The sequence below is a fragment of the Pinus tabuliformis genome, chromosome 3_1 (genome assembly GCF_031772625.1).
Source record: "Pinus tabuliformis cultivar Carrire ecotype Pingquan chromosome 3_1, CPIR1, whole genome shotgun sequence".
NCBI lineage: Eukaryota > Viridiplantae > Streptophyta > Pinopsida > Pinales > Pinaceae > Pinus > Pinus tabuliformis.
This window is the reverse complement of record NC_142301.1, coordinates 15,331,772-15,350,947: the sequence shown is the minus strand read 5'-3', so window position 1 is coordinate 15,350,947 and position 19,176 is coordinate 15,331,772. Positions and strand designations below refer to the sequence as shown.

Genomic DNA, 19,176 nt, shown 5'->3' with positions numbered 1-19,176 from the left:
CTGGACCCCTGCTCAATCTCCCAGCATAACTCCAGCTGTAAAACCCCAATCCAACACTACAACTAAAAAGAACTGCGTCCCTCTCCAAGTGCTGCGCAGTCCTCCAAAATGCTGATGAAACTGCTATTGAAATGCTGATAAAACTACTACTGAAATACCGATGGAAATACCTTTCCCAAGCAGGCACTCGAAGTCCCCCGGGGCTAAGGGTGAGATCTCCGAACGGAGACACTCAAAGCACTAAACAGTGCTGCAGACTAGCTAAACAGCCAGCATGCTCAGAAGTCAAAACGACTAGCTCAAAATGCACATAACTGAATGATCCAAAATGAGGGGGCTCCTCTCTATTTTATAGCCTCCGCCTCTCACAATCCCTAGGCTCACCTCCTCCTGCGTGCTTCTCCTCTTGCCACGTGTTCTTCCCTCCTGCGCATTCTCTCCATGTGTCTGCGTGGGCTCCATTTCTGTGTCCCCCTTTGGCCCCCTTGGCTCCCCTTTAAGTCACAATGTTGTGCTACCTAGGAAGTGACTTTTTATTCTAAAGTGAGTTATGTCCCCCTTCCTCACTTTTTTATTTACAAATAACTATAGAAGGCAAAAATTGAACAAAATCGAATATTCCAATTAGCCATAGCTAATTAGGAATATAACACCACTTATAAAGGGAAAGACAATACACCTGTAGCGGATGTTGCATCCTTGTTGAATCAAATTTAAAGAAGGGTTGAGTTGGGGTCTTTCCTTGAAGGCACTTGCTCAATCTATTAATTAAAAGTACACAAGAAGTCGTGCCAAATTCTACAGAAGTATATATTTCCATTTGGATGCTTGCTCAAAGTGGTCACATTTGATAGGTCATCGACACCTTGAACGCAGAGACATTTTCAACAGTCAAAAGCCATTTCTCATATTTAATTTACATCTGGAAAGTGCTATCATCCCAAGAGGATGGGACTCATAAGGGTCCAATCTATATCTTCATCAAAGGCTGAGAACCAACGAGGACTGCGTGCCAAATAAAAGGAGGGCGAGCTTTCAGCCTTCAAGCCTGAAGATTACGCTATGGGATCTCTCATTACAAAGTCTGGATGTTGAAGTCTGCATAATGGGTTTGTTCCAGGTTCTTCTGCCTCTGTACCTAGTTCATGAAATATTTGTTTGTTTAAAGTCCTTTGCTATGCAAACTTGTGTCAATATTGTGTAAATTTTGGGCATGAGATTTGTAATATTCAGAGTATTTGTAGTGTCAACTTGAAGCACATATTCAAACATCAAAATTACTGCTACAACAAAACCCTCCACACTTATCACTTAAAATTCCATTAAACTCAAATTTGAAGTGAGGTTCAGGGGTTATCCACTTTTGTCATGTTTTTGAGTCTTTTAAAGTCAGTGTCATTATGAACTAAGTGCATTATGACACTGGCCAGGGTATTGAGAGTAGCTTGATGCATTGTCCATTGTAGTATGGCTGCTAGTTTATATGTTGTAGAAACCTGAGCGTGATGTCGTATGAGTGATGTATGCTGCCTTGTGTTAATCAAAGTTGATATGCAGAATTGTTATATTCCATAGCCTTGTATATGTTGTGAAATGATGGAGTTTTTGAAACACCTCATGAACCAGCAAAGTAATACCTCCATGGGCTGCAAGATAGACCAAAAAGCAAATCTGACTAACAAGCCTTTCTCAAAAGAGATCCACGACATTCTTACCCATGAGCAGCGAAGAGATTTGCAGAAGGAGCCAGAGATTGGACACAAGATCCTTGCGCTTGGGACAGATTTGAAGTGCATGAGGGTCACATGGAAAGTTCTTTTCAAACTGGATGAACTAGATGCACTCCTTGCTGAAGTGAACCAGTTAGAAGGGAGAAAACTGATTTGGGCGCTAAAACCAGCTATGCTTGCTCTCATACAACCCAAGTTCTTGGGGGAACCTTGTGAAGGGGTTAAACTTCCAGTTGCATCTTGTCTCAGTCACATCATGAGACTAACCGCCCCTAGAGCTCCTTACAATGATGATGTTATGAGGAGAGTTTTCAAGCTGATAGTGGACACTTTTCAGGTCTTAGACAACAGTATAGGCCCCACCTTTGGGAAGAAGCTTGAGATTTTACGAGTTATGGCCATGAAATCATGTTTGATCTTGAGTGCGATGGTTTGATCCTGCAGATGTTCCAATGCTTCTTCAGCATTAGGAAACATCATTTTGACACAGTCATAGCGCACATGCAATCCATCTTATCATCATGTATGAGAGGCCATGATGCCATATGTCGGGAGTTGCAATCTCGATTGTTGTCTGTTTGGAGGAGAGATCAGTTGGTCTCACCTGTTGCTTATGGTCTAGCTAAGAGGTTGGTTGAGCAAAACATTGGGTTGCTCAGGAGACAGTTGACCAAGGAGGAGCAGCTCAAGTTTGGGGGCTCATGCAGCAAGAATGAGATGTGGAGGAAGGCACTTTGCTTCATCTGTAAGAGACCATGGGGACCTGACCACTCATGCTTGAGTGACACTGAGGAGATGACAGCAGTAGAGCAGGGAGATATTCTCTATGTTTGTTAGGATGAGGACTCTTTGTTGGACGAGTCCATGGGTTCATACGATGATACCTTAGAGGAGCGCGAGCAGTCATATGGAGTTGATGACAATAACCCAGATATGCAACCATGTGTGGTAGAGGGATACGTGGAGCAGCTGATTGTTCCCATGTGGGAAAGAGATCAGGGAGCAGATGAGCGGCTGATGAATTAGCATAGAGAGCACATAGAGGAGCATGAGTCATGGCGAGTCATTGACATCAGGCCAAATTCATATGATGAGCAGTCTGTGGGTCCTAGGAGAGACATTCATGATGGTGTGTCACCAGTGATGAGTTAGCATGAGCAGCATATGATGGAGTGTGAGTCAACTGAGGAGGATGGGGCGCACAATATGCATGATGAGCCTTTTTGGGAGAGCCAGTTAGAGGTTCATATTGAACCCATGATGATGGAGGATGAGCATCCACCCTTGGGGTCAGTCGTTGATGAGGAGCAGACAGATGTACAGACAGCTGGCAGGGTGACGATGTCTGCTGACACTTGTCCTCAGGAGATGCTGGAGTATGACAGGACAGTTTGGCAGGAGATTGGTGGATTGGAAGAGCATGGAGTTTCCTATCAGGCGAGGGAGACGGCAGTGCATCCATCTTTTAGGTCTACCCATTGATTGGGTGCAAACAGGGGTAGTCGCAGCTAGCCGAGTTGCAACATTTTCAGATAGGAACCCTCTCCAGGAGTACATAGATAGGGCTTGCAGCGCAGGTTGGCTACTTGTACCCATTGTTGATTTGGGATAGCATCGGATGTACTCTAGCCATGAAAATTGGTGGAGAGGCTAAAGCACATGAGATCTCCAAGACCCATAAATGGTTTGGGCAGGTTCCAACCAGTTTGGGAGATATTAAAATAATTAATATTTTTAATGGAGTTCATAAGTCTAAACTTAGGAAAAATAAAATATTAATGGGTATTAATATAAAACTGGGTTAGAAGGTTCCAAAAGTCATGGATCAAGCCAAATCTAATCTTAGCCGTTGATTAGAGATTTAATCTCAGTCGTTGAAGGACCAACAGGAAAAGTATAAGAAGAGGCTTGAGGGTCAGTTGGAGAATACACTGCGGGGGACTAGTCAGTTCGATTTCTGGAGCGAGGTTAGCTGAGAAATTCGAACTAGTGGTTTGGAGAGCAGCAGGGGGCAGCAAGTGCGGATCGGAGAGTCGGGAACAGCACCAGGGGAACAGCGCAAAGGTTGAAGTGGTAGACGCGGAGCCTCTCAGGCAGATGCAGAGGCTGCAAACTGCGCAGTCACTGGAGGGCCTGCATGGGTGACACAGAGAGGCCTAGTGCTGACACAGAGAGGCAGGGGCTAACGCAGAGGTTTTGGGAGAGACGCAGAGGTCAACCAGGTTGACGCTGAGACTGGGGGAAGTGCTGAAGAATTTTCTCTCTGTTGGGTAAGCCAGTTTGGCACCTAGTTGTAATGAAGAATTGTTGAATAATAAAATCCTCCCTTGTTGCACCGGTTTTCCCACATTGGGTTTTTCTGGGGACTGATTGTCCAAAAATATTTGTGTCGATGTGTTAAATCTTGTGCATGTGTTTGTTTCTGTATTATGATGTGATATCTGCAGCAGAATTTATTTTTATGTTTACTGAAGGATTTTCATAAAAAACTTATCGGGAAATAAGTAGGTAAAATAAATCAGTTGTTGCAGTGATAGAATTTTCACATGGTATCAGAGCAAGTAATCAGAGACAGGAAGGGAAAATCAATTATGGGTTGAGACCATGATGCAAACGCATCTATGTCAAGAGACTCGCACAGATTTTCAAAAAATTGCACAAGAGAAAGTGATTTCGATTTCTCTATGTTGGCTTCCAGGCTGGAAGAAGAAGTGGCTTGTGTGACTAGCTTTGCATCATTAGAGGTATGGTATATAGACAGTGAGGCCTCTTGGCATATGACGGGAATCCGGGAATGTTTCTCAGATTATCGGGAGGAGAAGATGAACTTTCAGATCACCATGGGGAACAAGGCAAAATGTACTCTAGTAGGGAGGGGTACCATAGTTTTTCAAACAGAAATGGGAGAGCGGTTTCGTGCTACCAATGTGCTGCATGTACCAGGATTGGGGATGAACTTACTTTCCATGTCGCAACTTCAAGGCAAAGGCTATGACGTTTTCTTCATCAAAGAGAAAGTATACGTCAAACACCCACGCTGGAAAAAGAAAGTGCAGATCAGGATCAAAAGTAACAGGTTGTACAGACTACAACTAGAATCACCAATGGCACTAATAAGCAGTCATGGAGACAAGGATTTGAACGAACTATGGCACAGAAGAATGGGACATTTGCACCATGGGGCTCTGAGAATTCTCAGGAGCACTATAACAGGAGTTCCAATCTTAGTACGAAACGAGATGATGTATGCAGAGGATGTACTCTAGGAAAGTATGCCAAGGCAACATTTCCTAGAAGTAAAAACAAGCCCAAGAGTGTACTAGGATTGATACACTCAGATATCTGCAGACCCATGTCCACTAAAGCTCTTAGTGGTACCGAGTACTTCCTTACCTTCATTGATGAACACTCAAGGAAAACTTGGATTTATTTTCTAAAAACCAAGGACGAGATTTTCTATCGATTCAAAGAGTTCAAGGCTCTGGTGGAGAATCTGACTGGGAAGAAAATAAAAGTTTTGCGCTCAGATAATGGTGGAGAGTATGTCGATAAGAACTTCACTAATTTTTGCGCTAAGGAGGGTATCAGAAGAGAGTGGACAACTCCTTACAATCCGGAGCAGAATGGGGTAGCAAAAATAAAGAATAGGACTATTGTAGAAGCAGCTAGGGCCATGATGTATGATTAGGATATGCCAAAATTCATGTGGGCAGAAGCATGCAACACAGCAGTCTATGTTCAGAATAGAACTCCTCATTGGGCATTGGGCAAGATTACTCCAGAGAAAGTCTTCACAGGGAAGATGCCTGAAGTCAATCAATTCAAGATATTTGGGAGCTTAACATATTGTCGCATACCCGAGGAAAAGAGGAAGAAGCTGGATCAAACTGCAGAGAAAGGATATCTAGCGGGATATAGCAAGAACGCTAAGGCATACAGAATCTATCTTCCAGGGAGCAAGAAGGTAGTAGTTCAACAATATGTGAAGTTCATGGAAGAAAGGACTTTCAGAAAATCTCAAGAAATGCCTTCCGAGGAGCAGTCAAAAGAGGAACCGTTGGTCAAACCTCTTCAACCAACGGAAGAAAAGAATTCTTCCTCGGGTCAGGAAGAATCACAGGATGAGGAGGAGCTAACAGAAACACCTGCTGGCAAAGGAAGAACAAGCAGGGAACTTCATCAGATTCTGCGAGATGCAAAGGACTTCATCGGTGTGCCAAGGAACAATAAGAGGGAGCGAAAACAACCAGATAGATATCAGGCATTAGTAGCTCAGGATGGGGAGCTTGCCAGTTTTCAGGAGGCAGCTCAACATCAGGTTTGGCTGGATGCGATGGTAGAGGAGTACAACTCCATAATGGTGAATGATGTCTGGGAGGTAGTGCCAAGGCCTCAAGACAGATCAGTGGTAGGTTCGAGATGGATCTACAAGATTAAATACACTGCAGACGGTAGTGTTGAGAAATACAAAGCCAGGTTTGTGGCTAAGGGGTATGCTCAGAAGGAAGGAATTGACTATGAAGAGACCTTCACCCCGGTAGCCAGGTATACATCTATTAGAACCGTGATATCTCTTGCAGCACAGATGGGGTGGGAGATTCATCAGATGGATGTCAAAACGACATTTCTGAACGGTGTGATAGAAGAAGAGGTATACATTGAACAACCAGAGGGCTTTGAGACACATGAGAAGAAGTCTCATGTATGCAGATTGAAGAAAGCCTTGTATGGGTTGAAACAGGCACCTAGAGTGTGGTATGGGCGAATCGATGGCTACTTGCAAAAAATGGGATTTGTCAAGAGTGACGCAGATCCAAATCTCTAATATCTGGTTGTAGAGAATGAGCCTCTAATCTTAGTATTATATGTGGATGATCTCTTCCTGATAGGATCATCCAGGCTCATGGGGGACTGCAAGAAGAATCTAGCCATGGAGTTTGACATGAAGGATTTGGGACAAATGCATTATTTCCTAGGGTTGGAAGTTTGGCAGCAAAAGGGGGAGATCTTTCTTGGGCAAGGGAGATATGCTACAGAAATCCTGAAGAGATTCAGGATGGAGGATTGTAGACCCATGGCTACTCCAATGATAACCAACTGGAAGAAGATTGATGCATCAGAAGGCAAAGGTGTTGATCCCACCTTATACAGGCAACTCATAGGGTCCCTGATGTATCTGGTCAATACCAGGCAGACATTTGCTACGTTGTCAACACCCTCAGTCAGTTCATGGTGGAGCTGAAGAGGGCGCACTGGGCAGCAGCCAAACATGTTCTCAGGTATTTACTTGTATACCAGGGGTAAGGATATCATATTGAGTGGGTTTACTGATGCAGATTGGACAGGAAGTTCAGTGGATCGAAAAAGGACCTCTGGGTACTATTTCAACATTGGATCGGGAATGACCTCCTGGTGCAGTAGGAAACAAAAATCCGTGGCTCTGAGCTAAACTGAGGCAGAATATATGGCCGCAAGCACAGCTTCGTGCGAGGCCATAAGGCTTAGAAAACTGTTGGTGAACCTATTCAGAAGAAAGATGGAGGCAACCAGGATCATGTGTGATAATCAGAGTTGCATCAAGCTCTCTAAGAATCCAGTGTTTCACGATCGATCAAAGCATATTGATATACGGTGTCACTTTGTTAGAGACTGTGTCCAATGAAGAGTTGTACAGTTGAGCTACACTCCTACAAAAGAACAAGTGGCAGACATCCTTACCAAGGCCCTTGGAAGAACCAAGTTTGATTATTTCAAGGAGAAGATGGGGATGATAAAGAATCCATTTCAGTAGCAGAAATGGGTATGATGTTGCAGTGAAGTAGCAGTCAGCAGTAGCACGATGCAACATGATGAGAGAGAGTTGCAGTGCAGATGCAGTGTTGGGAAGATGCACCAGCAGCAGCACGGATGCAGAGGGAGCTGCAGTACAATGTAGCAGTGGCAGTGATAAAGCCATGGGCAGCAATACAGGATGAAGCAGTGCAGAGGATGTTGGGCGAGGAGGCCTAGCATCAGCACAAGGACCGGTGCCGGATAATCAGGGTGATGCTCAGTGTGGAGTATTACTAGAGCACAATCCTCGCTAAGAGGGAGTGTTGATTTGGGGTAGCATCGGATGTGCTCTGGCCATGAAAATTGGTAGAGAGGTTAAAGCACATGAGATCTCCAAGACCCAGAAATGGTTTGGGCAGATTATAACCGGTTTGGGAGATATTAAAATAATTAATATTTTTAATGGAATTCCTAAGTCTAAACTTAGGAAAAATAAAATATTAATGGGTATTAATATAAAATTGGGTTAGAAGGTTCCAAAAGTCATGGATCAAGCCAAATCTAATCTTAGCCGTTGATTAGAGATTTGATCCCAGCCGTTGAAGGACCAACAGGTTTAGTATAAGAAGAGGCTTGAGGGCCAGTTGGAGAATACACTGAGGGAGACCAGTCAGTTCGATTTCTGGGGCGAGGTTAGCTGAGAAATTCGAACTAGTGGTCTGGAGAGCAGCAAGTGCGGATCAGAGAGTCGAGAACGAGAACAACACCAGGGGAACAGCGCAGAGATTGAAGAGGCAGATGCAGAGCCTCTCAGGCAGACGCAGAGGTTGCAGACTGCGCAATCATTGGAGAGCCTGCGTGGGTGATGCAGAGAGACCCAGGGCTAACGCAGAGATACCCAGGGCTAACGCAGAGAGGCAGGGGCTTATGCAGAGAGTCTGGGAGCTACGCAGAGGTCAGCCAAGATGACGCTGACACTGGGGGAAGTGCTGAAGAATTTTCTCTCTGTTGGGTAAGCCAATTTGGCACCCAGTTGTACTGAAGAATTGTTGAATAATAAAATCCTTCCTTGTTGCACCGGTTTTCCCACATTGGGTTTTCTAGGCACTGATTGTCCAGTAATATTTGTGTCGATTTGTTAAATCTTGTGCATGTGTTTGTTTCTGTATTATGATGTGATATCTGCAACAGAATTATTTTAATGTTTACTGAAGGATTTTCATAAATAACTTATCGGGAAATAAGTAGGTAAAATAAATTAGTTGTTGCAGTGATAGAATTTTCACACCCATTTCAGGGAGAGAGGCATGACTTTCTCGATGGATATTGTTGACCAACCAGATAGGGCAGCATGAGTACCCATTACAAGGAGAGAGGCAGGACTTTCTCGATGGATATTGCTGACCAACCAGATAGGGCAGCATGAGTACCCATTACAGGGAGAGAGGCAGGACTTTCTCGATGGATATTACTGACCAACCAGATACGACAGCATCAGTACCCATTACAGGGAGAGAGGCAGGACTTTCTCGATGGATATTGTTGACCAACCAGATAGGGCAGCATGATTTGAGCATGGACTAGCATCAGCATAGTAGACTTGTTCCTTACATAGGAGTCCATGACTTAGATTAGCGGGAGATCATGAGTTGGAATCCTATTGATGGAGTATCATTCTTAGTCGAGAGCAGTGTACAGCAGGAGCCCTTAGAGGTGGGGAATATTACATGCTCCATTCGGCAGCAGAATGTGGTTTGGCCACTCATCAGTATCTCAGCGCAGCATCAGTATGGTGAGACTGACCTTGGGGTATGCCAGGGATTGGATTGGAGAGAGGTGATGAGCTGGTACATAGTTGGTAGGGTAGCGTTCACAGCCGAAGCTACAGCACAACAAGGGCCATGTAGCATTAACACTCCTTGGTGGCATTGTGATCGAGGTGGATCTACTGGCAGCAGGTTGAGTCAGAGATGGACATGGGAACCAGGTATTGGAGGATTTAGTCATGTTTCAATAGCTTGGAGACGTGACGTGGACCAGTGGTTCATATGGGATCCGGACATTGGGTTTCAGTGGCGTTAGGCCACCAGATTGGTGCACAGATTTGTATTGCTTGAGGACAAGCAATCTTGGGGCAGGAGGACTGTCATGTCCCCATTTTTATTCTTCTTCATAGTACGGCCAGGGTGGATTTCCAGGGCAGGGATGCCCAGGTTAGTGGAGTAGGTTTATGTCATCAGGGGTTCCGATGGAGTTTTGAGGAGTTTTTATGGGGTCTGATGGCATTCGCTTGGCATGTTCATCATTATGAGCAATTTCACACATCTTGTTTTTGGTTCCGTGACTTTTTGATAATTCCCGTAAAACGGAGTTATTATTGGCACAACTTAATTAATTATGCTCGAGGTGGCATTCTAGGGAGATTAATTGATGGAACACCTCAGTGTAATATCTTGTTGGAACTGAAATGGGAAGATCTACAGGATGGGATATTGAGAAGTGACTTCCAGTGGCCGAAGAGAGTATGGTGGATGATTTACCATTTTCCTTAGTTAAAAATGACTTTAATTAGTCATTTAATTAAGGAAAAATAATTAATTAGAGGAAATGGGCCAAAAGTGACTTAAGTAAAATAAAATAAAATAAAAATGGGTCACTTAAGATAAAGTCAATGGAGGAGCTTCTAGAATAATAATAAAATAAGATGCTTCTAGAGGCTTGGAGATCTATCCATCAGATCTATAAAAGGAGGAGGAGAAGATCATTTGGGACATCTTGGTTTTGACATTGTTTCTTGTATGTGAGGTTGAGAACCCAATTCTCTACTCTAGCAGTAGCCCCAGGACGGAAACCCTCGGGTGATTTAGAGAAATTGGGCGAGCACCCATCTCCCCTTGGTGGGTTCATTCAAAATCCACATGTGTAGTGATTGTTTTTTTGTTTCAATTTGGAGACCAGAGGGTCATTCCCAGCTATTGTATTGGCATCTATCTATATATAATAAAGCTGGATTTTGGTTGCTGCATTTTTCATTGTTCCTCATGTTGTGATTTTTAATGAGATTTTATGCAATTTGTGGGTTTATGGTTTCAGTCAAATTTATGGTGTTTGGGTTTCCATGGCAATTTCCTGTTAAGTGCTAGATAATTTGATTTGAAGAGTTTGTTTCAAATTTCCTGCGTTTGGGACATTACACAAGACGACCCCCTTGTGGGCAAATTAAATTATTTTTGTAATATTTTATGAATTAAAAATTACTAAGTCTCCAACTTGTGGATGATTAGTAATATTTTATTGAAGGAGAGTCCCATTAGTCGTTAACTAGTCGTTATAATTTTTTTTTATAAAGGATACACTCTTCTCAATGTAAAATTGTAGTCAATTGAGACAAGTGCTATCATAATAACAAGCTCACATTTTGCAAGCCCTTATGTAGATTTTATTTGTGCATTGTGTGGAATCATTATTGTCTTTATTTTCTTTCTTGATATATTGTTTTAGGGCAAATTAAATCTGATTGTTCTTGATGATAAATAAAATTATGCTAAGACTAGCGATTTTTCCATTGAGGATGGATCCCGTGCCCAAGACATCTACAAGATTGATAAAGATTTTAAATTATATGGTCGGAGGGATAGACCATGAGAACTTGCAATGAATGGTCTAATTCAAAAACCCATCTTTCAAAACCAGAATGGCCAGAAACAATGAGGGTTGCAGAGTCTTTGAACTAAAAAAATGGTTTAGAAGAAAAATAAAGGAAAACAAAGTTTAAACTCAGACAGTTAAGAATCTGAATTCAAACTTCTGCAGAAAGAATGGTGAAAAAGGTTAGAAATGTGAAGGGATTTCCGGCATGGTGGAGTGCCCATTAAGAGATTTAAATCAGAAATATGAGTACCAGGTCAAGGTAAATTCATAATCAAGACTTAAAAGCTCTGCTGCTACATACACTCATACCAGTAGAAGAAAACATCAATGAATGATAAAAAACATGGAAAGAGAAACAATATTGCAATGTACCCAGTGCTAGAATCAAGTTGGCTTCTTATTATTCAGTTTCTAAGAGATTTCTTCATTACATGTTTTTTAGCATTTAACAACTCCGAACCTTTACAAAGTCACTATTTTGGACTTTTATTCTTCCCCTAGTCTAACTGTCTCGATCAATAACAAAAATGATGCTTGAAATAGTTATAAAATTGTTTCCATTTTGAGGAGTTTTTAAAATAATAAAATTACAAAAATATTAATTTAATATTATATATATATATATATATATATATTAAATCAAATGTTACCCTTTTACAAAATATGTCCTATGCCCATTAGATTTTACATTGTTGTTAAATAAATTAAACCTCTACTCGAATTTACAACAAACACAACAATGTTTGAAATATCATGAATAATGGTGCGGGCCCAGGCTTTCGTGGCATCCACATCGAAGGTGAGGTGGAAGACACATTGGATCCTTTGGCGGTTGATGGTGCATGGGTTCCAGGCTAACGTCATGCACATATCGAAAACAGTGAGTGGTGTCATAGAAACTAAAAATAGCTTTGCAACACCCCTTGTGGCAGTTTTGGAAAATGTAAGGGTGGGTGTCACAATCATTACAAGCTGTTGATTTGTTGATTAGTGGTTTTGACGAAACCATTTTGCGACACCCCTCCGTCACTTAACTCTCGAGCATGTAAGCCTGTCGCATGCCATCAGATTTGGGCATGAAAAATTTTGGTCGTTGATTACTCGTCACTTCTTGCAAACCCTTCCATTTGCCAAACATTTCCTCTGCAGCCCCTCGCCTCTTTAATTCTTCTTCCAAAACCTCTGCAGGTTTCCTATGTAACTTGACCCTCTTCGACCTGACAGTTTAGTATGGGACAAAAGAGGTTGCATGCTAATGTACCAATCAATAGCACCCACCCCACCTTGGCACGCTAGGAATGCCACCAGAGACTCATTTATCTCCTCAATTGTTAAAGCATCCAACGACTAGAAAAAAATTCCAAAACGCCTCATCCTTCTTGTAGATTATCCATCTTGGACTAAAATTCTCCTTCAAGATTGTAAACGCTTGATTCTACTTGAGTGAGCTTATGTTTCACGAGCTTTCCCTGAACGTGTATGATAAGATTGATGTTACTCTCAAGGTCTTATGGATAACCCTGGATGTTAACACCATGCTTCTGATATCAAACCAAGTTAGTGATTCCCCCTCCTCCTTAGCTTGTTTAATGGCCTCTTGCTCGGTCGTGACAACGTCCGGAATCTAGGGTGTTCGGTAAGGTATTTGACGATCCATGTCAAGACACTTGTAGTCGTATCGCGTGTTGCAAAGAGGACACCAATTGCATTGTCTGCAATCTAGTCTTCATTAAGAGTTTGCCCATTTTCGTCCTGAGACTTCATCAAAATTTCCAGCAAGCCCTTCTAAACAGGCACATTAGCTGTTTGTCTCTCCTCAATAATTTTTTTCAGTATTTCTCTCAATTTCTTTCTTGTCTTGAGCGACTTAATCTTAATTGGGCGTTCATTTAATTTTATTTTGTTGGAAATGATCCCACATTGTTAAGCCGAAAGCACTCCTCGATATTTTATATACAGTATTGTTGGTAAGCTTTGTCGACGCGTTGTGCACTTATATTGGCCCCATGGTGGGCTCCTCACTTGGTTTGGCACCTTGTGTGTCGAGCTTCCTTGTGATTGTAATTGGTAGACTTCAATGGCAAAATGGCATTAGAATAAGCACTTGGAAAATGGACCTCATGTCCAATAATTTTAAAAGAACTTCTTTGCATAAAAGGCCAAGAGCGTGAAAAAACTTATAAAAACCAAATTTTTGCCCATAACTATAAATAAATAAATAAAATGGAAAATTATAAGCTCTGTGCTTCACATAAAAAGAGGTAATTTGTTAAACCAGATCCATAACATCATCAACATATGATGCTTCTAGTTTGCCAGTCTTCCCAAATTTAATGACCTTTCCTTTAATTTTGATCCCCTGTTGGATTTATCCTACAATTTTTTTTATATTTTAATTGTGCGGGATTGAGCTACAACAGAGAGGCTACTTAGTCATGAGGAGAGAGCTATTTAGGGGGCAACCCCACTTGAATTTTCTTGGTTTTGCAGGTAAATCTATCTGAGCATTTGAACCATCTCTGGAGGTAGCATCTGAGCTTCAACTTGTTTAAGGATTTTGCATCTATCGCACATAGAGATCGAAGGTTGGAGTCGCCAGTTTGAGGAGAGGTTGCCCCTAAGCAGACTTGAAAGTCACCAAGAAAGTTAAGTTTAAGCAATAGTGGGGGTGATTTCAATTTTGGACCAAACTCAATCCTTTGAAATAAACCAACTATAACGACCTACGGGGATATTGACTTCGCATTCTAGCAAAGGTGAGGCATAAGACATAGGTATTAAACAAAAAACATCCTTATTTCAAAAATAAAATCTCTTTTTTAATTTCTACAATTAGTTTAGGTTCTTTTGCTTGCTGATTTTTGTTGATTTATCTTATTTGCAGCTTTTATCTTGGGAAAAATAGAGCTAAGTGTTAGATGTTACCAAGAAAAGGTACAAGGTTTATTTCCAGTTATTTCTACACTTGTATCTAGCCTTTGGTGTTGCAGAACTGAAGTGTTTTAGGGTGTCGTGCGGGATCTGCAATTTACAATGTCTAATATTCAATGCTTATACAGTTGACAGCTAGGATATTGTCTGCTATGAAATCAGGTAAAAGATAGGAAGAATGAGCGCCATTTTTTCAGTCTTTTATAGGCAGAAAACCAAGTCTGACTTGAGCCCCACAAGCAGACTCATCTACATTATTTGACCTGCAAATCACAGTTATACTTTCATTTCAAATGTTTGACTTGGGCATAGATGATACTGCATACTATAATATTCAATGTCTATAGAGCTGACAGCTAATAACTCATTTCAAATACATAGATGATACTGCATACTATAATACCCAATGTCTATACAATTGACAGCTAGGATATAGTCTGCTATGAAATCAGGTAAAAGACAAGAAGAATGAGTACCATTTTTTCAGTCTTTTATAGGCAGAAAACCAAGTCTGACTTGAGCCCCACAAGTCAGACTCATCTATATAATTTGACCCGCAAGTCACAGTCATACTTTCATTTCAAAAGGTTGACTTGGGCATAGATGATACTGCATAATATAATATTCAATGTCTATACAGCTGATAGCTAATAAATCATTTCAAACTGCATACTATAGTACCCAATGTCAATACACTTGACAGCTAAGATATTGTCTGCTATAAAATCAGGTAAAAAATAGGAAGAATGAGTGCCATTTTTTCAGTCTTTTAGAGGCAGAAAACCAAGTCTGACTTGAGCCCCACATGTCAGACCCATCTACATAATTTGACCTGCAAGTCACAGTCATAATTTCATTTCAAAAGTTTGACTTGGGCATAGATGATACTGCGTACTATAATATTCAATGTCTATACAGCTGACAGCTAATAACTCGTTTCAAATACATAGATGATAATGCATACAATAATACCCAATGTCTATACAGTTGACAGCTAGGATATTGTCTGCTATGAAATCAGGTAAAAGATAGGAAGAATGAGTGCCATTTTTTCAGTCTTTTATAGGCAGATAACCAAGTTTGACTTGAGCCCCAAAAGTCGGAGTCATCTACATAATTTGACCGGCAAGTCACAGTCATACTTTCATTTCAAAAGTTTGACTTGGGCATAGATGATACTGCATACTATATTATTCAATGTCTTAGTATATACATCTGACAGCTAATAACTCATTTCAAATACATAGATGATACTCCATACTATAGTACCGAATGTCTATACAGTTGACAGCTGGGATATTGTCTGCTATGAAATCAGGTGAAAAATAGGAAGAATGAGTGCCAATTTTTCAGTCTTTTATAGGCAGAAAACCTAGTCTAACTTGAGCCCCACAAGTCAGACTCATCTACTTAATTTGACCTGCAAGTCACAGTCATACTTTCATTTCAAAAGTTTGACTTGGGCCTAGTCAGACTTGGAGGAGCTCTCGGTAAACTAAGTCCTGAAAACAGATCACATCTGGTTGGTTCTAAATGTTAATGAAGCTGCGATGTTTCCGCAGACATTATACAAACTGCTAAGACCGCAGAAATTGGAGAACTATGACAACTTGGTTTTCTCAAAGAGCAGAATCAAACTCTCGAGTGGAGTGGATTGGAACTAGGAAGAGTCAAAGGAATACTTGTCCACTAAAATCACCCAAAACTTACACCTGACTCCAAAACTAGAGATACTCTTGCATAGCCCGTACCAACTGTGAGAGGCAAGCAATATGCACTGACTTAGGCAGCATTTATTGCAGTATATGACAAATGTACACCATGCCATTGAATGTATATGCAGATATCCAACTCTGTAATTTGTACATATATTGCAATAAATGCTGCTTAGCTCGGTGCATATTGCTCATCGTTACAAAACCAGAGGTAGTTTATAGGGCATTACCCCCATACAAAGCTTTGTCATTCAGAAAACTGACCTTTGTGAGTGATCATCCTCCGTTCACTCCAATAACCCACTCTGCCAAGCCTAAAAATCACTCAAGATTTACACCCGACTCCAATCTGTCTTAGACTTTTCACTGAAATAATAATGACATTTAAAGGTATCTCTATGGGTTTTGAACCTACAAACCCAAGCCATCCATGCTCTAACATGCCATTTTTCCTACATACAACGTTAATATCATGAGTTTAATTTCTCGCAGAAATAAATGCCCATAAAACAAAATGAAAAAACAGAGCATTTACTATATCATTATTTACATTCATACCAGCATGAAAGTTATTGGTGGCACCAGAAATCTCATCATAAGTAAAACATCTCCATGAAGGCTTCCAGACCGGGACCGGTAGAGGGATTTCATCGATGGCTTTCACATTCAGCTCAATGTATGAATCCCCGTTGTACTTGGAACTACGACGCCCCCATAATAACTGCTTCACAGAAGTGCTGTGAATGAAATACCTCAAGCTTGTGCTCTTCCAGATGTTCAGACAGTTTTTTGCTTCAACGAAATCCTCCTCGACTTCTTCCGACAAGGAACGAGAAGTTTCGACAAGTTTACCACACACATCATGATTTTCTTTGTTGGGCTTCTCCGCTTCCCGCGACCTGGAGTGCAAGCCCATCGAAGAGGTCTTGGGATTCGAACTCGTGACAACCGATCGCCACCATTAATCGCACAATGCGTCGAATTTCACCCCGAACTTTGACACCCGCAGCGGCAACAGAGCAAGCCTGCGACGTATACACAAACATTTATGCATATACTGCGGCCATGACGTATAGGCATAAACGTATATTTCCAGTGGTTTTCATTTCACCTTGTTACTTTCACCACAACACAAAGTTAACTTCTAGTGTGTCGAAAAACTTTTGAGTGCACGAAACACTAAACGATCGGTATTTAATCATCTTTGTTGCGTAGGTAGGATGGTGGATAAAAAATTTAATAAATTAATTTCTTATAGAGGGTTTTTAATTTCTCTCTGCCTTGACCAGTGTTTAAAAAAATGAACATTGTGAAGATAAGAACTAATTCTCATGAGCTTTGAATTGAAACGTGGCTTTAGTCTATCTCTAAAACATTTTGGGATAAAAGAATTTGTCACGTTTACTATACCAAGAAGGTAGAAGATGAAAAACATTTTCTCTTGGATTCTCTTACTCATATCCTATCTCATTTCCTTAACATTTGTCATAATACCAACCTTCTTGATTTGCTACATCAGCGAAACTATTGTGATCTAGGAAAGCTTCCTTCTCTTCTTTTTGATAATATCTCTTCTTTTTGATAATAGAAATAAAAATTTAAAGGGTCTCAATTAATCCCCTATCTTTAAGTCCATATACCATATTGATTTTAGTGGACATTAATCATCATCATTAATGATTTATTAATTATAATATAAATATATATGTTACTTAACCTTTTTTTTTTAATTTATAATTTATATTTTTACAAATAAAAATAAATTAAATTTAAAAATGCTATTCTCTTACCATTATGGAGAAATAATGTTAATTGATTTTATTAAAAACATTGATATTTATTAAAAGCATTGATAATCATTATAAAGAATAATAAAGTGATGTTTTTCTTTACACATATGTAAATTTTTAAATTTACATTTCATTTTAGAATGTGAGGCATTCAAAAATATGCGGATAATATATTTAACGAGGGGTTTGTTGAGAAGCTAGGAGCATTTATTGTGAAGCTTCAAAAAAAAAACCTGAATACATCAATCAGAGGAAGAAGCAATCTATCACATAAACAATCTTTAACCTTGTACACGTTAAAATAATTTCTTTTTTTCTTTCCTTATTCATAATAAAATTATATTATATCCTTACTATAATAAAATATATATATATATAATAAATAAATAAATAAAAATACATAAATAAATTATATTATATCATCAATGTATGCATAATAAAATTATATTATATCATCATATAAATATAAAAGGTCGTTTTCACAAAAAAAATTAAATATAAATATTTAATGATTATTAAATTTTAAATTTTGATATTAATTTATTAAAAAATAAATGTAAGTAATTTTATTCCCACATAATTACATATATTCTTCATTATTTTAAATTAAAAATATTTAAATATAGATAGGATATTATTTTACACATATCATCTTATTGTGTGATGTAAGTAAACTCTTATCAAACTTTATTACTCTTAATTACAACTTCATATAAATAATAACAATGTTATGTTATTTCTTTTAAATATTTTTCTTTAAAGTATCAAACACTTAAGATATCATGAACTGGACAAATAAGATATCATTTTCCACAATCACATGTATCTCGAGTCATTGTATGACATCACAATAAGCTCGCTTCTTCACATGAAATATGTCTTCTGTTATACATAAAGCTGATCATTACTTAATTTCTTTCACCAAAATATGACAAAATCCTCTTGAGAAAAAGAGATATTTATTTTTATAAAGTCGACAATATTTCTTTCAACAAAATATTTAAAAAAAAAATAGTAAAATATTGGCAATACTTTGAGATGAGTACGAGGATTCGAGATAGCGATAATATCATCGGTTAGTGAGAAAGGGTGATGCTTGAATGGGCCTAGTACTAACAAGTCGAAATCAAGTAATATTTAGATGGGTAACCATTTAGCATATATTCCTGGAAACGATTACCCTCAATATTAAAATTGAGAGATAATCATTTAGACATAAAAAGAGGACAAGGAAACGAAAACCAATGTGATTAGAGATACATAATATATTAATCAGATGGATTATTAAATACTAGTGAAAAATTATTAGTTTGTCCTATTAATATGTTACTTGTGAGTTACTCATAAAATCATTGATAACTCACCGCTAAATTAGTTGAAATCTATATTAAAAGGTTTTTTTTTTCACTTTTAATCTATTTTTTTAAATGAAAAAAATTGTATTTTTATTTTAAGATAAAAAGAATTTATTCCATGAATGATATAGCATTATTATAAAAGCAATCTAACTAAGAGATAAAATGGTTTTTTTTGCATTTGATAAGGTGAATTTTAATCATAATTCAGTCCAATATTTTTAAAAATTGG

At 39.4% G+C, this 19,176-nt stretch overlaps 1 protein-coding gene across 2 annotated transcripts in view; it reads right to left on the bottom strand.

Annotated features, from left to right (window-relative positions):
- LOC149185546 (putative receptor-like serine/threonine-protein kinase At5g57670) overlaps positions 1-16,947 on the bottom strand; it is an 87,145-nt gene extending 70,198 nt beyond the window's left edge. For both annotated transcript variants that reach the window (XM_089412428.1, XM_089412429.1), the window contains exon 1: positions 16,358-16,947. In XM_089412428.1, coding sequence (XP_089268554.1) covers positions 16,358-16,715 — 358 coding nt within the window. In that variant the 5' untranslated portion in view covers positions 16,716-16,947. The remainder of the gene's footprint in view (positions 1-16,357) is intronic.
- Positions 16,948-19,176: the final 2,229 nt, after the last annotated feature.